Source organism: Chionomys nivalis, chromosome 18 (assembly GCF_950005125.1).
Source record: "Chionomys nivalis chromosome 18, mChiNiv1.1, whole genome shotgun sequence".
Taxonomy (NCBI): Eukaryota; Metazoa; Chordata; class Mammalia; order Rodentia; family Cricetidae; genus Chionomys; species Chionomys nivalis.
The window spans coordinates 12,551,485-12,576,112 of NC_080103.1; the positions used below are offsets into that span (position 1 = coordinate 12,551,485).

Sequence of the window (24,628 nt, forward strand, 5' to 3'; positions counted from 1 at the left end):
AGCGTCTGTCTCAGGCAGGAGAACCATGACGTCTGCCACACTGCCATTCTTCCCAGCATTCAGTTCTGTCTACTCCATCTACCTAAGTGCTGCCCTATCAAAAGGTCAAGGCAGTTTCTTTATTAATTAACCAATGAAAACAACATATAGACAGAAGGACCTCCTACACCACTATCTAATAAAGTTCCGAATGTCTGAAGACGACTGTGAAAACAAAACCGGTATGCTTGAGACGCTGTGGTAATGAAAGGGTAAAGCCCTCTTCAAAAAATAAAATGGAGTTTGCTAGTAGCATTGATTTTCCAAGGCTGTGATTATAGGAAAACAGGATTTCAGAAACCACAGACCCTAGCAGACCCAGATTCATCTAAATTAGCAAAGGATACCCAACTGTAATAACTTAGTTCCTTAAAGGTAGAAAAGGTTAAAAAAAAAAATCACCATTTTAACCATTTTAGCTTAGTTTTTCTTTCTCTCTCTTTTTTCTTTTATAGATTTTTGTGACCCAAGTGGAAAAGTTTGCCAGGATGGGTAGGCTCTCAAGAGGCTGACTCACTGTGGTTAGAGCCACAGCCTGCCAAGGGAAGCTGGCTGCAGTCTACAGCTGGAGAATGCTGCTGCTGGTTTTGCGGGCATGTTCATGTTAAAGACCACATTGTTGGGAAATGGGGAGCCAGGGGAAGGTAGCGAAGGCCTCCTCTTTATCTTATAGCCAAAGACACCCATCCTTCTTCAGGTCTCTCATTTAGAGTTTGGGCCATCCCGAGTCTGCATAGAAAGCCACCCTGTGCACTGGCCAATAGACCTCTCCGAATGGTCCTCTCATCTCCCCACCTTGGAGCCAGTGGCATTATTGCGGTGCTGTCACTTTAGAACTGTATAATTTGGGGGAGGTTATTTGAACTTTGGTCCCTTCACTGGTATAATGAATGTAATATCTATCTCCTAAGTTTGAAAAATAAACTGAACTAGTTGAAATAGCACATTACAGACTTAGAAAAATCTCAAGTATATAAAAAGTTATCAATGAACATCATTCACTATTATGTGTTAAGGACATAATTCTCTTAATTAGTCCCATTAAAAAGCAATTTTTAAAGTCTCCATTCTTTTGCTTCCTCCATTTCTCTAATTTTGTCATCTCTGGACTACAGTTTTCAACCCCGTTCCATCAGTTAGTGCCTGGATACCCGCATCAGTGCATCAGTGCCTGGATACCTGCATCAGTGCATCAGTGCCTTGATACCCACATCAATGCATTTAGTGCATCAGTGCCTGGATACCTGTGTCAGTGCATCAGTGCCTCGATACCTGCATCAGTGCATCAGTGCCTCGATACCTGTGTCAGTGCATCAGTGCCTGGATACCTGCATCAGTGCATCAGCCTCAATACCTGTATCAGTGCATCAGTGCCTTGATAGTCACATCAATGCATCAGTGCATCAGTGCCTTGATACCCGCATCAATGCATCAGTGCATCAGTGCCTTGACACCCGCCTTAAGAATTGGTCACTCGTGATGGATACCGAGCCACAGCAGAGAGCCACAGATCTACTGAAATGACTGACCTTCAAGAGTCTCCAACCCATTTGCTGCTGAGCATTTTACCGAGCACCTGTTGCATACTACATTAAGCTGGATTCTATACACTGGGAAGGGCAAACACAGACTCTGAATCAGAACGTGCTTTAGGGTTAGAGAAAATATCCTAACAAGTAAAAAGAAAAAGCATGATGCCCTCGCCAAAACGTGAAGGATAAATGGGCTTTAACCAGGTGGAGGAGGCAGAGAGAACAACAGAAACAAAGACGAGGCAGAATGAGACAGCTGCCCATTGCCAACGTCTCGGAATGAATGCTGAATGCGGTGAATGCGAGAGATGATATCATGAAGTGAGAGGAATTTCCCCACACAGTTGGAAAAGTCTAGTAGAATTCCAATCTGTATCAGCTTTAATAAGGAACTTGTGATTTCATTCCCAAGTAGGACCTTCATTAGCACCTACCTTCCTTTTACTAACCGAGAGCCCCAATCTAGGAAATACTTCCTGTTTTAGGTCACCGGAAAGGACTAGTGAGGGCCTGGAAAGAAGGCTCAGCAGTTGAGAACAGACTACTTTTATGTATTTGAGTTCCGTTCCAGCACCCACACTGTATGGCTCACCACCACCCGTGCCTCCAGCTCCAGAGAGATGCAAAGCCTCTGGCCTCTTTGGGCACCAAACTCACTTGCACAAGCGTGCACACGCACACACACACACACACAAACATGCACATGTATGCAAACTTAAAAATAAATCATAAAACAAGTGGGAGTGGAAAGATGACTCAGAGGTCAAGAGCACTTGTTGCCCTTCCTGGGGACCCAGATTCAATTTCCAGCACCCATATAGCAGCCCAAAACTATCTGTGATTCCAGTTCCAAGGTATCTGACACCTTCTTCTAGCCTCTGCAGGCCACAGGCACACACACAGTAGAAAGACAAACATACAGTCAAAATACCCAAACACATTAAATTAAATTTAAAAGTATTTTTTAAAAAAAGAACAAGTGTTTTCAGGCTCCCATTATGAGACATTAGACCTCCCCCCCCTTACCCTGTTATTTAGTTCCTCATTTGTTCTTATTTACTTATTTTTATTTAGTTTCTCTGTGTAGCTCTGGCTGTCCTGGAATTCGCTCTGTAGACCAGGTTGGCCTCGAACTCACAGAGATCCACCTGCCTATGCCTCCCAAGTGCTAGGATTAATGACGTGTGCCACCACCGCCCCAGCTTAGTTCTTCATCTGTAGGCTAGGATAGCGCTCCTCTCACAGGGTTGTCGGGAGCATTAAATGAGATGATGCAGCTTTATCTCAGTACAGACACACAGAAAGTGATTCCCGGACACTAGCCAGTGTTACTTCTGTTCTCTGCTAGCCTTCTGCAGCCCAGAGACCCCAGGGCTAGGATGGGAGCCAGGAGCACGAAGAAAGCCAGGTGGTGGTGGCACACACCTTTAATCCCAGCACTCGGGAGGCAGAGGCAGGCGGATCCTGGAAGTTCGAGGCCAGCCTGGTCTACAGAGCTAGTTCCAGGACAGGCACCAAAGCTACAGAGAAACCCTGTCTCGAAAAACCAGAAAAAAAAAAAAAAAGAAAAAGAAAAAGAAAAAAGAAAGGATTTCTTGATAGGAAGGAATTTTCTCTCAATGTACAATTATGGTCATTCACATGTAAAAATTATTATTTCTGACCCAATGTATCCAATTGACTGTCATGGCACACAAGCTGTAGGACCATGATCAGGCCATAATTTCTGTGATCCCTGCCTCTGTAATTTGAAAAATGGAGAGGGTGGTACGTGTTTAAATGTCTCACAAGGACACGAACAGACAATATTTGAGAACACTTAGTAAATTGCTCAAGTGTACACATCTGCAAGGGATAGAGCGTCCTCCATTATGAAGGCCTCAGGGCTGGGGAACCCCATTTATAACAATGTGGAAAGAGATAACAAAGTTTAACAACAAAGTGACTCATTCCAAAACACAAATGAGGCCCATACGCTGAACAATACGTTCCTCCATCATCAGAAGGGGCCAGCCTGACAAACATGCCTGTGAGTTAAATGGAATTTACACACAGAAGGTGAGGAGGAGCAGTTCCTTCACGAGTCCTCGAGGCAGCCATTCTGCACCCCAGTTTAATCCAGGCTGCTGTTGACTGAGTATAGAGAATGAGCAAACAGAGAAGAAAGCCTCCGCTCATCCTTTTGTCCCGTTCTTCTACATTAACCTCCGTTGTCACCTTCCCTGGCATTCTGGCTCCGCGGCACACCAGTGTTTACATGTTTGGTCTTCTGGATCTTACTTTGTGTCAAACACAAGTGTGTGGGTACATTGTCGTGTGCAGTTTGAGCTCGCTGAGAAGTTGACTCTGGAGGTGAGGTTGCTCGCTCACCCACTTCAGAGCCAAGCATATTCATGCCAAGTGTCCTCCATGACCCCTTGTCTAGGATTAGCTGGGCCTCCCTAACTCTGAGACAGACCAAGAGTAAAAACACTACGCCCTTGAGATTGAGCAGCTAGAAGGTAAGCCATCTCCAACAGAGGCTACAACTGCTTATCCCTGGTTGTAAAACTCCCTAGAGTGGGAAAGAGAAACTAAGAATGTATCCATGAGAAATTCCTATGTGGGAAGCTCAACCATGGAGAGAAAGCTCAATCAGAAACCCCAGTTGATTGCCTCAGCTCCTCCAGAGTTTCTTCTGGAGGTTTGGCCACCTGAGTTCAGGCTGCTATCTCTATCTGTTGCTACTTGTTCTTTTACTAGGAAGCCTCCCCCTCTGTGCTCTGCCAGGATCAGTACTGGGAACTCTGGGGACCACCTTGAAGGGACTTCCCCAGTTGACTTCTGCTGGGTGCTTTGAATACCCAATTAGATCATGTTTTGCTATCATCTATCTATCTATCTATCTATCTATCTATCTATCTATCTATCTATCTATCTATCATCTATCTATCTATCCATCTATCTCACTTGCTCTTTTTCTCTTACTTTGGCTTGTCAAGTACATAATAAATTCACTCATTCAAAAAGTACTATGACTGTCATATATTGTGCTGGCTAGTTTTATGTCACCTTGACACAAGCTTTAGTCACCTGAGAGGAGGGAATCTCATTTGAGAAAATGAGTCCAGAAGGTGGGGCTGTCGGGCATTTTCTTAATTAGAGATTAATGGAAAGGGTTCAGCCCATTATGGGTGGGAACGACCCTGGGCTCATAGTCCTGGGATCCATAAGAAAGCGGGCAGAGCAAGCCATTAGGAGCAAGACGGTAAGCAGCACTCCCCCATGGCCTCTGCATCAGCTCTTGCCTCCAGGTTCCTTCCCTTTTTGAGTTCCTGTCATTACTTCCTTTGGTGATGAACAGTGATGTGGAAGTCTAAGCCAAATAACCCCCTTTCTCCCCAACTTGCCTTGGTCGTGTTGTTTCATCACAGCAATAGTGACCCTAAGACTGAAATAACTTTTCATACAGAAATCATTGAAATCAAAGTAACGCCGCAGATTACTCTTGAGAATTCCTACATCAGCAAACATTTCCAAAGGAACCACAGTACTGGTGATGTGCTATCAGTCCCTTTCATGTCCCTTCCTTTCTTCTTCAGGTCCTCCTTCCTTACCTCCCTCTGGCCCAGCCCTTGTGAGCTCAGTCTATGAATACACTTCTTCGTTCCCCAAATGTCCCCTTCATATGGACCTTCACTCCCCTGACTAGAAAACCTGAGCTCAGCTTTGGGCATCTCAGGCAGCGTACAGCATCCATAGCAGGTGCCGTCTGAGAAAAGGCTCTTCCTTGGTCCTCTACTAAGATGAGATGCAGCATCTCTGGATCTCAAAGTATGCGCTCCTCACCACTGGAGACGTTATGGTTAGTTGCTAGCCATGTTGTTAGTGATGTGATGGCTGGACTTCCTAACACTGAAACTAAGGGCAGGGATGGTATCAAATGCTTATTGTTTAAATCAGCATGGATCCTGGCTGTCCATCCTAAGCCCATGTTCTTTTGATATTTTTGTCAAGGCCAAGAAACATGAAGCCCTGTCTACTACAAAATCTTCAATGGAGCTCTCTCAGGGGCACCAACCCAGTCTTTCTCCCAAGGCTATGGAATTCATGTTTAAAAATTACTGAACATGTCCTGATAGTCTTCTCATTTCTAAGGTAGGGTATTGTAATATGTCTTTAGCCCTCAGTAGTGTCTTCCTAACCAACAACTAATTCCTCCGAGTTTTCAAATCCTCCCATGGAGGTGCCTTGGATGTCCAAAATGGACGTGAGTGTTTAAGGACAAACACACATATTAGTACTTGGTGAACCAGTGATTTTGTTTTGCTCTTTCTCTCTTAACACACAGAGGATGAAGGTTTAAAATTCCTCTGGTTGGCCTCATATCTGACAGTGATTCTCAGCATCCAGACGTAAGGACTGCTTCATCATGTAAGGCCTGAATATAAAGGACTCAGAAGTTACATCTGAAACTCAGCTGACCCCACTGGTCCCCCAGCTCAGCCCTGCAGCAACCGGCCATTCACCCCATCATTGGGTGTGACATCCTTCATTTCTAAGCTCCCCATCACCTCACAACAAAAGGAGAGTGCACAGCACACTCCGCCTTTCTGAGCACCCACACACCGCTGGGATGCTCTGCAGAAGCATTCGGCCTTTGAGCAGCAGCCGATCCAAAAGGTGGGGGGGAAGGAGGATGTGAAGGTGTTGCCACCCCTACTCCCATCACCATTATTGCCTGCAGAAGTATCTGGAAGGATGCAAAAGCTGCCCTAGGAGAGAGAAAACCCATGGCAACACAGCTGCTTTTGAAAATGTAATTTCACTGTGTTATACCCAAAGCCATTCCCTTATCAACTCAAAGGAAGCCCATTTGTCTAACGACCTAGGTACCAATGCTCAAGAGAGGCCTGCTCCTTGGGTATCCCCCAGGGGGCACCAAAGACCTGTTTCTTCTTTTAGGACATGCGTGTAAAACATTCTGAGTGCCTCTTGCATGGTATACATGCAGGCTCTGTTGTGCAGGCATGCTAGGATCAAGCTGGCTTGCAGGGAGCTGGGCTCTGCTCTGTAGTTATTTCTAAGACTATTCTAGGAGTTTGAAGCAACTCTGGCTAATTCTTGTTGAAAAGCGAGTGGCTTTGGTTGTGTTTCCTCACAGAACAGACAGGATCTAGCTTTTTGGCATTGTCCAAGCTGGCAATAGAGAAAATGATGCTAGCTCCCGGGACTGGGAGTTCTGGGCTCACAGTGTTCCAAGCGCTGCTTCTCTGGGTATCATTTAACCTTCCTGAATTTATCTGAGAAGTGAAGGAGAAAGATGACCAGTAAAACAGAATACACCAGTACAAGTAACTGGTCTTCCATCAACCACTGGCTCTAGCAAGCAGCTAACAGCATATGCTGAGGGCACACACACTCTTGAAAGGGCCACCATCATGACAACCAAGCTCATAATCCGGTCTGTAGATCATATTTTTATAAAATCCTGATTCCATATTTGTGTTCCTAATTGGGATTAGAATGATCCACACACGTGTCTCACCTTCTCGAAGTCTCGAAGAGCCTGAGTCTGCACCAGTGGGGGCTTCTCAAATGCTCTCAAGGAGTGTGCCTGTCCATAGGGCATCTTCTCGCTACTTCTCCAGGTCTGTGACTGAACTGGAGGGCCCCGATCCTTAGTGTCACTGAGAAAAGCTGGCAACAAAACAGAACAGCAAGAAAAAGTGTATAAAAGAAAGGCAGAGAGCTGTTCCAACAGGCACATTCCAGCAGAATTTCCCTTCTGTAAAATACGAACCACACAGGTCGCATAGAAAGGATTCACACACAATAACGCTTACGGAATTTATTATTCATGGTCTCTGGTGAATATTGAGACATAGCTCGTGTGTTCAGGCCTCTTTTTGACACGATGGCCATCCTCCCCCACCTAGTTGGCCAAGTGACTTGTGCTGGCCAACAAAACACATAAGAATGACACGGTGTGTGTCAGGTGATGAGGCCTTGCAACACCGCTTTTCTACTCTTGACTCTTAGCAGCTCGACACTCATCATGGTGCAAAGTCGTGTCTTCAGAGCAGAGTCTGGAGTGGCGATGTGTGAACAAATAAGGAATCAGTGCCCCAATCAAACATGACACATGCAGACCACAGATGGGGGCAAAGCAGGGACGATGATCTGAGGTTTAAAAAAACATGTAGAAAACTAATCTTTTCCTGGCCAATAGAAGTAAGGAATGCGACTTTATTCCCAAGCTATTCTTTTTGTGTTAAGAAGACCCACAAAGAATTCCAATGGCCGTGTAAGAGCAAGTAGAGGCATACGGGCCATGGACAGCCACGATTTCTGAAAAGTCAGCTAGACCCAGGACAAAGTAGCCTTAAGGAGTAAGAGACAAACTGTCACCCTGTGCTCTTTTTCTTCCCCTCTCTCCCTCCCTCTCTCTCTGTCTCCTCCTGCCCCATTTGTACACTTGCCAGAGAACTGTGTCATGGTTTGACTCTTAAATATCCCCCAAGGCTCATATGCTAAAGGCTCTCTGGCCAGCCTATAGCACTGAAGGGAGGAGGAAGCTGGGCCAATAGAGATAGGTCACTAGGGACAAGGCCTTAAAGAGGTTATGGGGATTCTGGCCCTTTCCCTCTCTCTTTTCTGCTCAGTTGCCATGATGTGGGTATGTTTCCTCTGCCATGGGCTCCTGCTGTGAAGAGTTGCCTCACCATAGACCAAGTGGGAAACAGAGCCAACCAACCACAGACCGGGACCCCTGAACCCAGGGAAACAGAGCCAACCAACCACAGACCGGGACCCCTGAACCCAGGGAAACAGAGCCAACCAACCACAGATTGGGACCCCTGAACCCAGGGAAACAGAGCCAACCAATCACAGACCGGGACCCCTGAACCCAGGAGCCAAAGGGAATTCTCCATTCCAGTTGACCTCCTCAAGTATCATGTCACAGTGACAGAAAGTTGACAGAGAACATAAGGACAGGGGACCAAGTCCTAGCATGCTCCCATCACCTTCCTAGATTTTTTTCAGGGCCTCAGAAGAGATTTAGATTCATCTGTGTTCAATGGAAAAGGAACTTTGAAGTAAAGGTGAACCAGCAAATCATGAAATAGAAATGGAAATGTCTACTATTCTGGCAGAGAGAGAGAGAGAGACAGAGAGAGAGAGAGAGAGAGAGAGAGAGAGATCAAGTGTACCACGGTGATCTTCTGTCTTTTTCTTTGGTTCCTTTTGTCCTGAAAACACCTCACCCCAATCTCAGGAGTGTATCCTGTCTGTCTCTGCAAGGAATCTGGGAGAGCAAGGAGGAATGGCTGCAGACAACCACTAGGAAGTGGCTCTGATGGGAGGAAGCCCTTTTAAGATAGAGGAAAATGTAGAAAGAATATTGCAGTATTCGGAGACAAAGAAAAGTCTCCTAGAAAAGGGAAGAGGCTGGGGAGGGAACAAGAGACAGAAAAAGAATATCAGAAAGATGCTGGCGAGAAAGGAGTTGAGAGAACAGACAATGCTAGACAGAGGGACTCCGGGGCTGCATGGGGTTTTCGTTTCTTTCCATTACATTACTCATTTTCAAGAAGGACAATTGGAAAGGAAATTTGTTTTCAAACTGAACGCTTTGTCAGCAGAATCTAGTTGTGTAAAATTAACACACTATGGCCCATGTGTAGCCCTGTGCTCAATGGTCGCCGATGCCTGGTTGTCTAGGGGTTTCAGGTACAAGAAAAGGAAAGCAGGTTTTATTGGTGGGGAAATTAGTTGCAGAGAGAGGTTTTTTTTTTTTTGCTGTTTCATTTTGTCTTGACTGAGGTGTCCACCCAACAGTTGTCCTGTTCATTTGATAGCGCTCTGAGATCATAAATTAACAATGTCATACAATGATGCCATTGACCCTGTTCTGCTGGTGGACAAAAATGTTTCTGAGCAAATGTGATTTTTAAAATCGGAATTGTGGAGAGAATGATTGTTTTCCCGTTTAGATGACGTTACATAGGCTACTGAGTAGGGGCATAGGTGATACAAAGCCATACTGCATGAGGTTGAGGGGGTGAGCTGAGCCTTTAGGGCTGGAGCTGGATCCGGACTGCTCGCAAGCTGTGCAATTTTAAGCAGATACCTTCATTTTTCTAAATTTCACTGCCTCTGTGGACATGAGGATAATGGCACTTGCACAGAAATCTCTCACTGAAGACAGAAAATAACAGATGAGAACCTTCCATCCAATGCCTTTCAATATTTGTTCCAATTCTTAGATTTTCAGTTCAAAATGCAGGGTTTAGACACACAAAATGTTAAGTATGATACCCTGGGAACTTCTAAACTGAATACACACATTTGAAAGTGTGTGTGTGTGTGTGTGTTCTAGAAGTCCCTAGCTGGCCAGGATCTTGCTGTCTCGACCTCCATGGTGCTGGGATCCCAAGTGCACACCACCAAGGGCTTTACTAACTGAGCAGTTGCTTCAGCCCCTTGGATCCCAAGCTTAGGGAATGCCGAGGTCTTTAATTTATTCCAATTAAGGCCTGACTTCTACATGTTGCACATGAACCAGTTATGAAGAAAAGGCAAAACACTTAGCAAGTGAAGCAAATCCTCCAGTTGGGAGCAAGCCTTTGAGAGAAATATTTCCCAAAAGAAATCTGTCTCAGCCAGACTTTAAACATAAGCATAGCATACTTTCTCATATATGAAGACTCTCTAGTTTAATTTTTATATGTGTCTATGAGTGTGAGTATGGGTTCTAGAACTGGAAAAGAGACTGAGAGGAAGGCAGGTAAGTAGGTAGTTGCAGTGTGTGTGTGGCAATGAAGCTGGAATTGGGGCCTCTAGAAGAATAGGGGACAATAGGAGGAGATAGGAGGACAAGGGAGGAGATGAAAGAAAGACAAAGTATACATAAAATGCTAGTATAAAGCACATCACTTCGTATGTTTGTTTAAATTTTAAAAAGTCAGTGTGGTAGCACATGCCTTCAGTCTCAGCACTAAGGAGACAGAGCAGGCAAATCTCTGAGTTCAAGGCTAGTCTGGTCTACAGAGCCAGTCTCAGGACGACCAGGGCTACATAAAGAAACCCTGTCTTGAAGGGGAGAGAGAGAGTTGTCTGTACTTTGATTTTACAATGAAAACATTCCTAGCTGCCACATGTGCAGTGGTGTGTGTGCTATAATTATGATGACATTAATAAGAATAGTAAATAAGATTTAGGAAGTGCTTATTTCTAGACAAAAATTTTTTGATCATTTAATCTTACCTCTGAGAGTGACATTATTACTACACCCGTTTTAATGATGCATCAGGGTAGAAATTTCATTTTAATGGCAAAATTTACTGTATGCATTTGCAAGAGACTTTAATCTTGCAATCCTAGCCTTATTAAAAGTACAAAGAATTCACAGAAGTATTTGTGTGATGATTGACTGTAATGTGCCACCTCCGAGCACATACGATTACATACAGTATAAAATTCCCCACTGGGGAATTCCAACTAGGGGATTATATGCTACATTGGTGTGTGCAAATTTGGAAATCTATAAAAATTTGAGGAAACTCCCATTGGGAATTGATTTGGGGGAACGGTAGGAAACACCGACGTTAAAGGGCACCGGCCCATGCCATCCTTACCTGCTGCACTGTTTGTTCTTGGTACCATCTCCCCATCATCTTCTCCAAAATAATGTCTGCCGAAAAAAAATACACATTAATGAATGAGTTACACACCACAAGGCTCTTATTCCTGAGGTCCAAGACATCTGTGTGCTGTTCCCATCCATTCTTCACGGTGCCCAATAAACTCTTACATGTACTAACTGCTATTGTAGTCAACAAAGGCATAGAGAACTTAATGGATGTAAGGGCTTGGTTAAAGGGACCTTCAGAGCTAGTTAAGGAGGACAGGAGCCAAATGAAGAGTGGGAGCAAAAGAATATTCCATCAGGAGGCAACAGTGGGTATCAGAAGTCAAGGACATCCCTGATGTGGCAGAGGAATATATGTAGCCAATCTGCAACTAGACAGAGCTGAACCTTCTTAGAGAATAAACAATAACAAAGGATAGAATACTAAGTTTTAGATAGACTGTTCTGGGTTCGGAGTGAGGCTATGTGGAATGAGAGAAAGGAAAAAAGAACAGTGTTCTAATTTGCCCCTCGACTTCTGTGGTAGTGACCAAAACAATTTAGGGAGAAAAAAGGTTCATTTCAGCTTATACTCCCAGGGAACAGTTCAACTCCAAGGGAATTCTAGAAGGAATTCAAGCCAGAAACTTGGAGCAGAAATCAAAAAGGAAGGCTGTTTGCTGGCTGGCTGGCTCCTCGTGCTCTGGTTTGTGTTCAGTCAGACTAGGGGTGGAACCGCCCACAGTGGGCTGAACCCTTCCACACCATCAACAACCAGGACAATTCCCAGCGTCAAGGCCAATCTGGTCTGAGACTCCCTCTTCTGAGATGACTCTTAGATGTGTCATTGAGATGAACACTAAGCAAGGGCATTTGGGGGCATCTGTTGCTCAAGTAAGATGTGAGGGTTTTAACTAGGGAAAAGACAGTGAAGGAAGTAAAAAACTTTAATGTTTAGAAAGTAGACTTGACACAGTGGGGGCTGGGAACATAGCTGAGTTTTTATAGCATGTATCAAACCATGGATTTGCTCCCAGCACCCATGAGCAGAGTGTGGTGGCTCCTACCTGTAATCATAGCACTTAAAAGGCGGCAGTCGGAGGGTCAGAAGTACAAGGCTCTCTGAAACTGCAAAGTAAGTTCAAGGCAAACCTGGGCTATGTAGGATCCTACCTCAAATACAGAAAAAAGATCGACACAAAAATTTTTGAAAAGCGAAGTCTATTCATGAAAATGTTCATAAGGGCATGATCCAGGAGCCAGGACTTTATCTGCAAAGAACAGACACACTCTAACATCCTTTACACAGAGAGGGCAAAGATCACAGAGATCAATCAATAAGTTGCCCAACACCAACATGTTGTTAGGTGCTGTGTTTTGTTTGAGTTTTTGATTTGAGGCAGCACTGGAGATGGAGCTCGGGGCCCAGGGCCTCCTGCCTGCTGAGTGTGTTGTGTGTCAGCTCCCTTCTCCCTCTGAGAGGAACCTGGGCCTCACTCATGCTAGGCCAGTGGACCACATGCACAGCCCTCGCAGCAAGGTTTTAAACATTGTTGTACCAGTAATAATAATAATGAGAATAACCAATAATAATAATGATAATGATGATAACGATCCAGAGGACCAGGATGTAGCCTGAGAACAGAGCTCATATCTAGCATGAGCAGAGCCTAGGTACTGTTTGAAGCTTCCCAAATGTAGCAGTGAGCAAGACAGGCAACAATATCTCTGTAGTCATGGGACTCACAGCGAGAGAAAACAAGTAAAATGAATAGGAGGACTTAGGCACAAGCTCTATAAAAGGCTGAGTTGTAAACTGAGGCTATGACCACTCTGAGGTATGGTTGGGGGTGTGTGTTTTTATTGGAGATATGAGGGAAAGTACAGCCAGAAGCATCTGGAAGAGTCTAGAACAGGGAGAGAGAGAGAAAAAAAATGATAGGCTAAACATGGCCAGCAGAGATGGGAGGAGAGGAAGATTAAGAAAGATGAGGACCAAGAGAGCACCTAGCCAGAATAGTAGGGTTCTATCTAAGGGAATGAGGAACTGGGGGAGCTCATGAGCTGGAGTAGTATTTAGAGTAGGAGGTGGGGTGTGAAGGGCTGAAATAGTCCCATGTACTTAGGATGCTGAGAGAACCTGGAGCCAGCATTTTCACTGGTGTGCTAACAGGCACCCAGACAGCCCTTTGTCCCTCCTGACAGTGGTAATAACGTGGCTCCTTTGGTAAAGGAGAAAGAAATGGGCGCTTTAGGGGTACTAGGGTTTCTTTGGACCTGACAGTGAGGGCACAGAGAAAGTGGGTATAGAGAAGGGCTAGAGGTAAGCAGAGGCAGGAGACTGCAGCTTTTGGTGGACAAGACTGCTCTGTGGAGCAGTGGGTAGCTCTAGGGGTCTGTGAGAAGACTCCTCTAAGCTGATAGCATCAAAGGCAAAGCCCTCCAGAGGGAGCAACTGGAATGCAGGACAAATAGCAAGGAGGGCAGTGTGCAGAGCAGATGTGGTGGGGAAGAAGGTGAGAGGGTTGCACGGTGTGGGGGGTGGGGGGCACAGACACTGAAAGGTGTTAAGCTGCTGTGGTTTTTATGAATCAGAAAGATGAGTGGCTAATGGTTTTAAATGGACGCTGGCTACTGCTCTGACAGGCTGGGTGGGCACACGAGTACTGCGGGGATAGAGATGGCTGCAATTACTCTGCAAGAGATGCTTTGATATTGAATTTATTTATCCTATAAGCTTTGGGGTATCCCCAGACAGTGCTGGCCAAAACGAACTCAGCAGACAATGTGCTACAGGGCCTCTCCTTTTAAAAACCAGACTACTGTCCCGGGGAGACAGAGGGGAATCTGACATTTGTTTGGAAATTGATGTTTGCCTCAGGGATGGAGTCACATAAATCTTCACTCCGTTAACCAGATGGACATGAAAGGGTCGAACACGACACATTTGGAACACACACAATGTTTTGCTAATCAAAAGTAGATCACCAGCTTCCGGCTCCCCAGCCCTCTGCCTTTCTTTCATCCTTATTTAAAAAAAAAATCTCCCTGTGAGTGAGCCACACCGTGGAAGAAATGGATGCAAGCACCACTTTTAGGTTCCTTCCTATCCGAGTGATGCTCGGAGAAGATATCACAACTATTCAGGAGAACCACGGCTTGAACTGTGTGTAAAGGGAAATTTATAGTTATCCAAGCTGTTCTCTGAGCATGCGTACTCAGCCCAGAAAGGTGGCTGCCCATCTGCCTTCAGAAACAGTCAACCCTCAGGCCAAAGCTACTCATCCGACACTGTTTCAATCCATCCACACCCGGGTGACCCACTTCCACATTCCCTGGAAAAATAGAAGTTCCTGCCTCTTCATGCAGGGGATAAGTCCCTATCCCCCCCCCCCCCTTTAAATAAGACTGACAAGTCATTTCCAGCTTGCCACATCCCTGCCCCTGCTCCCTGGTCCATCACAGGTTCCTGAAGCTGCTACCCTGGTACAGACAAAGGGCTAGTAGGGTTCCGCTTTTGCTTTAAGACACATGAGAAATCGCTCGGCTTCCACACACAATATTTTGTGTGGAAAGTCTCTTCTAGCTTGCTTGTGTAGCACGTTTACCTCTCTGAGCTATTCTTTCCTCAAATGTTCACCCAAGGAGAATATGCATTTCTATGTCCTTATATTAATTATAGATTCTATTGTTAGGGTTTAGATCTGGAATGCCTCCCCACCCCACCCCGCAAAGACTCCAGTGGGTGGTGGCCAGAGGTGACAGAGACTCTAGGAGGTACGACTTTGCTTAAGGAAGTAGGTCACTGTGCTGTATCTTGTTCCCATCCCTCTTTCACTCTTTCCTGCTTCCTGGCCACCAAGAGGGAGGCAGCCTTCCCCCTCACGCCCTCATTCTGTGATGTTCTGTTTCACCAGAGGTCCCCGGTAGAGCCAGTGACCACGGACAAAACCTCAGATCTATAAACCCAACTAAACCTTTCCTCCTTCATGTCATTTCTGTCAAACATTTTGTCCCAGTGACCGGATACTGACGGAGACAAAATCTAACAACAAAACTCATCTGAGGGCTTTTCAGGGATCTGAGGTTCTCTCCAGACATGATCTTGCTCAATCCTCCTTGCTCAACAGAGTCCAGATTACAGAGCAGGGGCAGGTCGTAACAAAGCAAGGTATCAACCCTCCTGGGTGCCTCACCTTCCCCCAACACACATGCGTGCTCAGCTTGCTGCCTGCCTTGTGGATCGATAACTGGAAGGACGGAGAGGTCAGATTAGACAGGGCTGTGCTAAAAGGCACACTCGTAATCTCTCAAGAGAGTTTTTAAAAATCACTTTAGCTCTGTTAACAGCTCAAGTTCGCTCTCTTAATGCCAGGCAGGAGGCACTCTCCACTGCTGGAAAGGGTTGGGAAGGAATTTGATGCGTCCCCAGGGAAGGAAGGGACCCATAGGGAAACCCTGAGTGTTAGAGCGCTGCCATTTACGACATCCGATAAACCCAAGTGCAAGGGGAATTGAGGGAGAGTAGACAGACTCCAAACCTGTACACACACAGGCACGCACGCACGCACGCACACACACACACACACGCATGCACACACACACGCACGCACACACATGCACGTAAGGCAAATGATACTCTGGCATATTCTTCTGCTTTAGCCAAGACTGAAAAAATATGTGCATCCCTTGTCTTAGTTTCTCAAATTGAACTGTATTTAGATTTAAAAAACAAAATAAAACACGAGTCCACAAGTAACTCTGAACACTAGTACGCTGTTCACCAGGCTCTCCCACACAGAGTCTGTATATACTCATTCCCTCAAGATGCTTTACCTTTTCAAAAAAAATTTCAAAACTTCAAAAAGAAGTCTGCTGTATAAATGAGGAATTGCCCTTGCCTTCTCTTTCTCCCTAACATTACTATTCTTTTAGAAACAAAACGATTCCACGAAAATTGTGTGTGCTAGCCTCTTGTCAAGACAACCTTCTGTTGGATTGGAAGAACCAAGAGTCTCCGAGCACAGCTTACTCACAAGCTGCCCGCTTGCTTGATTTCTGCATACCATCCGCCCATGTTCTCTGCGTCAGCTGATATGTAACCAGCATGATACTAAATTCAAGCCACACATTGATACTTCATATCTTACACGCTGGCTTTTCCTCTAGTTTTTCGAGGTGATGTAATTGCTACTCTCTGGAAACCATCTGCCGCTCCCTGTCACTCTGATGCTGTCGGGATGACTGATGATGGCTCTTCCCGGTCATTTCTGGGAATGGTAGTTTCATTTACCCTAAGGATCATCCAGGACACTAGAGTATGCTTTGCTTGAACACAGCTTCTTTGAAGATCCAACACCGCATTGACCCCGTAGTCTAGTTTCTCCTGATGCTGGGAGCAAGGCCAAGGCTTCGACACCACGGTGGAAGCTGCTGCGGTATTTCCCACAGGGCAGAGAGACTCTATTTTGCAAACTGTGCTCTTGGTAACATCATCTTCAAACTCCACCAACTGAGTTTCCAGAGTGAAAGGAGTCAGGATCATTTACCCATCAGTTTCAATAATTTGTGCCTTAATATATGAGGTAATTATATCTTAGGATCAAGATTGTCTCCAAAACCACTTTGAAGGGTTATGTGAGTCTAGCTCCATCGTTTTCTTCTTCAGTCTTACAAATTAGAATAATTAATCTAGGGTTGCATTTTCTTCTTATATGAGTGGAAAACCGTCCCAAATGTGATTATTCTCATGCTCCTTCCCCAGACTATAGTCTTGGAGGCAGTTTTGAGTATCGTCCTGGGCCCCACCACCTTGCTTAGCATCTCTAAGCTGAAGGAACAAGGCTAGGTTTTCTGTATTTCCAGTTCATTTCTATAAACAAATTTCAGAAGCAGAAGAGTAATATATTTGAGCAGAATGCAGAGCAGCAACCTGGAACTTGATTGCTATTGTTATGCTATCTTTCTATAGGAATCTGTGTGTGTTGGTATATATGTTCAGGTATGAATGGCTTGTGCACACGTGTGTGCATACATGTGGAGGTCAGAGTTCAACATCAGATGTTTTCCTCTATTTCCTTCTATCTTTTTTGAGGGAAAGAGCTAGGGGCAGGGTCTCTCAGTGAAACTGGAGCTTGCTGATTTGTTTAGCTATACTGTCTGGCTAGGAAGTCCCAGGAATCCTCCTGCCTTTGCCTGTCCTGCTGGATTTACAGATGCATGCCATGCCTCCACACCTGGCTTTTACACGAGCATTGGAGATTGACCTAAGTAAGGTCTTCATGGTTGCATGGCAAGTGTTTCACCAATGGAGTCACCTCCTCAGTCCTGCATTTAGGGTTTCCAACTTTATAAACATTTATGAAGACTTTCTTTGCATGCAAGGCACTGGATATAAAAATAAAATTATGGATCTTGTCATCCCATGATAGATTCAGAGAGGAGGACACATGGTTCAAAGAGGTAACTGTGAGAACAATGTATGGAAGGAATTTCAGAACATAGGTGAGGCAGTAAAATAGTCTTCAAAGAGGTGGAGGTCTCGGAACCTTACAGAAAGCAGAGAACTTTGACTGAATCTATATCTTAAAGGACGGCTATAAGTACACGCAAAGCAACGTGAGGAAGGTCTAAAGACAGGAAGATGAACGGTGAGCTCATCTAGTATAAATGGCTCTCTAGGATTCATCCCCGTCCATGTGTTACCTTCCCTTCTCGCACACTCTCTTAGACAGAAAGCTCTTGGTGTCTCTCCTCACACAGGATCTTTACTGACCTCTTTGAGCGCTGTTATGGTTTGAACCCCCAAGGCCTGAGAAAGGTCACTGTGCCTTGGTCACCAGCATATGGCACTTTTGGGAGGTGGGGCCTGGTGGAAGAGAGTAGTTATCCCATGTGCCATTGATGGGCACAATAAGACCTCACCCCCCTTTCTCTCCTTGCTTCCTAAACACCATACAGTGAGCAAATTTTTACCATCACGTTGTCTTGCCATAACCACAGGCCTCAAGCCCCAAATAACCACAGATTGAAATTACTGAAGCTGGAGCCAAAGTATCCCTTCCTTTTTAAAAGGCTGTTTAGCTCGGATACATTGTTACAACAACGCAAAGTGACTAACACAGAAAACTGGTTCAGAGAGTGGGGTTGTTGATGTGGTAATGTCTGATGATGCCGCTCAGACACCTTGGAGCAATTCTCATGAGAGCTCAGATCAGAATGCCGGTAGGAATGCAATCCGTAAGGTACGGGCTGGGGAGGCTCCAGGCAGAAATAAAAACTCTTGGGGTTAGAGCGCATCCTCATTATGTTCTGTCAACCAACACGCCTGCATTTCATCAATGCCCTGAGACGCCATGGGAAGCCGAGTTTAAAAGTTTCCTTTACTGGGTGTGTAAATGTCAAGGCAGTGCAACTTTCTTGCTATGGTGTGGGTACTGCTGGCTGCTTTTACCAAGGTTTACAACATGAACTGGGGACCAAAAAACAACTCAGAAAGATCTGTAATCTTTATAGCTGTCCGGAGAAAGAACACAGTCAAAGTTATAAAACATTCCTGAAACTGTAAGTCATACTAAACCTTTCTTGCTAGGAAGTTGATACATCTCAAGTATTTTTTTTATAGTGTCAAATATCCAACGTAAACTTTGAAAAATCCTTTAGTAATACTGTCAGTAAGAAAGGATCAGCATGATTTTTGTACTACTGTAAAAATGCCTATAGATATAAACTAGGAAACATGGCTTAGAGAAGGTTGGAGGCTGGAGGTGGAGAATTTAAAAAAAAAACACGCAAGTGTCTTAGTCACTGTTCTATTGCTGTGGAGACACCATAACCATGACAACACTTACAAAGGAAAACATTTAATTGGGGCTGTCTTACAGTTCAGAGGGTTAGCCCATTATTATCATGGCTTGAAGCATGGTGGCCTGCAGGCAGACATGGTGCTGGAGACGTAACTGAGGGTTTTACCTCCAGATCTCTGTGCATCAGGAAGAGAGAGGCACTGAGACTGACTGGAGCATTTGAAAATCTCAATGCCCACCCCCAGTGACTTACTTCCTCCAACAAGGCCACACCTACTCCAATAAGGTCACATTTCCTAATAGTGCCACTCACGGGTGACCAAGAAAACAAATCTATGAGCCTACGGGGGCCATTCTTACTCAAACCACCACAGCAAGTAAGTGTTCTTTCCTATTTTACCAAAAGATTCTTTAAAAATGGAAAATGTGGGGTTTTTGTTGGTTAGAATTTTGTTTTGTTTTGTTGGCCAGGTTGGTTTACTTTGAGACAGGATCTCTCTTTGTGGCTCTGACTGTCCTGGAACTCATTCTATAAATCAGGCCGGTCTCAAACTCACAGAGTTCCTCCTGCCTCTCCCTTCCAAGTACTGGGTTTAAAGGTGTGCACCACTACACCTGGCTTGGAAAATGTGTTTCAGCTTCTGCTGTCCGTCCTAATTAATGATCTAAATGACCTACAATTAAAGATGAAATAGTTCAGCTCAGGGTGGGTTTTTTGACAGAGTCTTGTAGTGTGACAGGAAGTTTGCTGATGTTTGCTGCTTACCGAGGCCTCCACAGTATTTAGGTATCAGACATTCTGCTCCACTGTTCATGTTGTTGAGAAGGTTTAAGCCTCCTTTGAGGGGCAGGAGAGATGACTCCACAGTTAAAAGCACTTGTTGCTCTTCCAGAGGACCCAGGTTCAGTTCCCAGAATCCACATAGTAGCTCACAACTGTCTATAACCCCATTTCCAGGATGTCTGAAACCCCCATCTAACCACCATGGGCACCATTCATGCAGACAAAACATTTATAAACATAAAATAAAATAAATAAATCTTAAAACAGAGACTCCTTTGATATGATTTGCTAGCTTCTGTCTGGATCAAGTAGAACAAATTTTCTAAAGGTCAATTTTTTATATTTTTATTTATAGCTACATTAAATCTGTCAAATACAAAATGGCTAGAAGTAAAAAAAAAGAATTATAGTCTGAGTTTTTTTTTAACACATGTGATGTTCGAACCCTGATAATTTATAAATGACAGGACTTCACAAATAGGCCCACCTTGACAATACAGACATCTATAGGTAAGATTTTTTTTAACTGCCCTTGCATAGCTTTCCAAAGCAATACATTTTCTTACAGTGAAATGCTGCTCAATGACCATTATAAATACTATGGCGAACCATCACACCCATCATTCACGCTGCCTCCCAGTTTATGGAATGAATGTCTTATACTTTGCAGGCACTATTCAATAATATCCGATAAAATAGACAGTCTTCCTCTGGTTCTACAGGTGAGGAAGAGGCCTGGAAAGTGAGATGCTCTGTATAACATCACACTGAAACATGAACTTGGAAAATGAATTGGTATCACTCTAGACCTATAAAAAATATATAAAATAAACATGGATTTATTTCTTTTTCCATAAAGTATATACCTGTGTATCTGTGTGTGGGTTTGTGCACATGAGTGTAGGTATCCCTGGAGGCCAGAAGAGGGCATCAGATCCCCTGGATTTAGAATTACAAGTGGTTGTTGGTGTGGGACAATGGTCTGTATTCTGTCAATTATATTTTAAATAAAAACTGTTTGGCCAGTAACCAGGCAGGAAGAATAGGCAGGACATCCAGACAGGAAATAGAGGTGGGTCAATGAGAACAGGAGAATTCTGGGAAGAAGGAAGTTCCTTCTGCAGTGTGACCTAGCCGTAGAAGAAGCAAGATGTGACTACATCGCTGAAAAAGGTACTGAGCCACATGGCTAACATAGACAAGAATAATGGGCTAATATAAGTTATAAGAGTTAATAAGAAGCCTGAGCTAATGGGCCAATCCGTTAACTTATGAAGACCTCTGTGTGATTTCTTTGGGACTTAATGACTGTGGGTGCCGGGCAGAAACCCCTACAACAGTTTGTGAGCCAATTAATATAGGTAATGGAATCTGAACTTGTGTTGTTTGCAAGAAAAGCAAGTGCTCTAAACCATTAAGCCATCTCTCTAACCATTTCAGACCTTTTTCCTGAAATAGAACAGGAAAAAAAATTATCCATGCATAAATGCCTCCTTTGTGCCTGCCTTAAGTACAGTGACATGAATCCTGAGAAACTAAGAGAAAGGCAAGGTGAGCTACCTACTGTGCCAAGAAGATATGATGAAGACTCAGAATAAATTTGTTTCTTGGGATAACAATTTCTCCATGAAAGACAGCTCCCACTTGCATGCCGGAGTGCTGGTCTAACAGATGTTATGCTACGTGAAGTCTTGAAGGAGAAGTTCACAGAATGACTTAAACAAGTCCTATCCTGAAAAGTGTCTCTAACCAATTTTCTCCAGAGCATCTTCCCCAAGTCCCTAGATGACAGACAGCACTGGGTCCTGTCCCCTACAGTTCTCATGCAAAAAGGCACAAGACGTGATGGAAACAGACTTAATCAAAGTGGAAAGATCATTTGTGAACATCTCCTGAGACCACATCTCAGGTCCCTTTTCACTTGCCAAGAGAGAAGAAAGTCTATGCTTCAAATGTTGCCAAATAATCCTACCCCATAGTGTGGACGGGATCACAAGAAGGGACATTCAAGTGCAGATAGGGTAGAAGTCACAGAGGTAGAGCACAGGACTGTTGTGAAATAAACACAGTGAGGCCATCATTTTTCTCATCCCCAGACCCATCATTATAACCTCTGCAAGTGAGGATGCTGAACTAGCAAAGCCCCTCAGAACACACAGGACGTTATGGAGAGCGCCCCAACATGTTACGCATGGACTGACTCACACTGACTCGGAAGCATGCACTTCTCCCCGCACAGGCTGCAGTTCCAGTCTTCACCTCATACAGTCTGTCCACGAAAGTGCCCATGATCAGATGCCTTTCCAGCAGGCAGTCTGGAGTGCTCACCAGCAACTTCAAAGAGCTTCAAGCACCATTTACAGCTAGCACGACTGCATGTCTGCAACAAATGTCTCTCTCTGCCTCTCTGTCTGTCTGTCTTTCTGTTTCTCTCTCACACACACAATCACACACACACACACACACATCTGTCTATCTCACACATCTGTCTATCTCACTAAGCCTTTCTCCCTTAAGGAAGCTTTTTTTTTTTTTTTTTTTTTTTTCCATGCCACCACCTGTTACAGCTCAGGGAAATGATTTAGGACTGTAGAAGGCAAAGGCCTTTCCGGTGATTATTGTCCTCACCTTGCCTTATAAGGCCATCAGACATTCAGCTCTCTAGTAATCGCCTCTGGTTCCCTGGGATGAGCAAGGAGACAGGTGAGACATCTGTGCATCTTTGGAAAGATGCGTGAAAACCCGCCGGCTTTGGCTTCGGCCGGATCACCAGGACTATGCAGGGTGGCTCTGCATTTCCAGAACCTGTTTTTTGAATTCTACTTCAGGTCTTGCCAGAGCATTCTATGGTCCTCTTTTGTCATCGGTGACTAATATTCCCAGGGCCTGGGCTATGCTGAGGCAATTGACTCAATCTGCCTACAGTGCTATACTGTCAAGAGATTCGGGATTTGTTCCTTTTCTTCTTATTTTGATCCATACAATCTTTCATTATTTAATTTCTCTGTTTTTAGTGGTTTTTAAAGAGCTACAAGCTTCTTGTAGAATTTTTTTTAAAAAAATTAAAAGCAAAAGTCGTTTCTAAAATGTCACTACATATAGACCCCTTAAAAAAGATTTCTTTTTTTTCTTACTTAGTTTTTATTCATAATCATAAACTTAACTCTGCAATCCAGCTAGACTTGAAGGGGAATGAGGAAAATATGGAACCCAAAGAACTTCAGTGAGAGCAGAGATTACAGGGTACTGTGAGCAGATGGGGCTGGGGTGCTCTCCTGAGCTACAGAAGGAATGGTCTGGTGGGTGAGAAGCCCACAAGTCAAAAGAATTAGAGTTGTCCACAGTCGGAAATGGTGATCTTCTTGTTGGTCTTGCCATTCCTGGACCCAAAACGCTCCATGGCTTCCACAATGTTCATGCCTTCTTTCACCTTCCCAAAGACCACATGTTTGCCATCCAGCCACTCAGTCTTGGTGGTGGAGATAAAAAACTGGGAACCGTCTGTGTTTGGTCCAGCATTTGCCATGGACAAGATGCCAGGACCTGTATGCTTCAGGATGAAGTTCTCATCCTCAAATTTTTCTCCGTAGACGGATCTGTTGCCAGTGCCATTATGGCATGTGAAGTCACCACCCTGGCACATGAATCCTGGAATAATCCTGTGAAAGGAAGAACCCTTATATCCAAATCCTTTCTCTCCAGTGCTCAGAGAACGAACGTTTTCTGCTGTCTTTGGAACTTTGTCTGCAAACAGCTCGAAGGAGACGCGGCCCAAGGGCTCGCCATTGGCCACGATGTCGAAGAACACGGTGGGGTTGACCATGGCTGCAGCAAGAGGTGAGAGGGGACAGCGGCGTCTGCAAATCACTTAAAAAAGATTTCTATGCTTTTGCTTTCAATTTCTCTTCAGTTTTGCTTTTGTGAATTCTATAAATGAGAAACCACGTTGACTGTTGTATGAGAAGCGGGTCTTTTTGTTCTTCCTGCCTGGCTAGCTTACACCTGAAATGACCACATGGAAATTGTATTAATTAAATTACAGCTTGGACCATAAGCTCTAGCCTCTTATTGGATAACTCTAACATCTTGATTCAACCCATTTCTAATAATCTGTATGTCACTACAAGGTCGTGGCTTACTGGGAAAGATTCAGCATGTCTGACTCTGGCGACATCATGGTGGCTCTCCTTGCTTGCCTCCTTTCTCTTAGCATTCAGTTCTGTCTAATCCGCCTACCTAAGTGCTTGACCCTATCAAAAGGCCAAGGCAGTTTCTTTATTCAACCAATGAAAGCAACACAAACACAAAGGACCTCCTACACCATTCTCCACCTTGGTTGCTTTTAATTTTACATTTGTATATGTACATGCATCTTTGTGCATGAGGGAGTGTGTACGTACATATGTACACCCACATTGTGTGTGTGTACACGATGGCACATATGTAGAGACCAGCAGACAACCTGCAGGAGTTGGCTCCCTTCTGCCACCAAGGAGTTCAAAAGTAGAACTTAGGTCATCAGACTGAGCAGCTTACACCTTCCTCTACCCTCTGAGCCAACTCTCCCACCCTTGCTTGTATTTTCATATTAAATACATATTAAAATAAAAGGTTGAAAAGAGGTGGCTCAGCAATCAGGGATGCTTACTGTTCTTTCAGAAGACTCGGATTCAATTCCCAACACCCTCATGACTGTCTGTAACTCCAATTCCAGGGGATCCGATGCCCTCTCTGGCCTCCACAGACACCAGGCACACATATGGCGCACAGACACACATGTGGGCAAAACACCGTGTACAGAAAATAAGATTTTTTTTAAAATGTTGTAAGAGATGTTGTTTCACAGAAAAAGTCC

At 44.5% G+C, this 24,628-nt stretch overlaps 1 protein-coding gene across 6 annotated transcripts in view; it reads right to left on the bottom strand.

Moving 5' to 3' along the window:
- The window catches only part of LOC130889281 (myomegalin-like), a 205,545-nt gene that overhangs the window by 150,579 nt on the left and 30,338 nt on the right, over window positions 1-24,628 (bottom strand). For all 6 annotated transcript variants that reach the window (XM_057792880.1, XM_057792879.1, XM_057792882.1 and 3 more), the window contains exons 2-3: window positions 11,192-11,247; window positions 7,099-7,250 (exon numbers count right to left, since the gene is read on the bottom strand). In XM_057792880.1, the coding sequence (XP_057648863.1) occupies window positions 7,099-7,250; window positions 11,192-11,247 (208 nt within the window). The remainder of the gene's footprint in view (window positions 1-7,098; window positions 7,251-11,191; window positions 11,248-24,628) is intronic.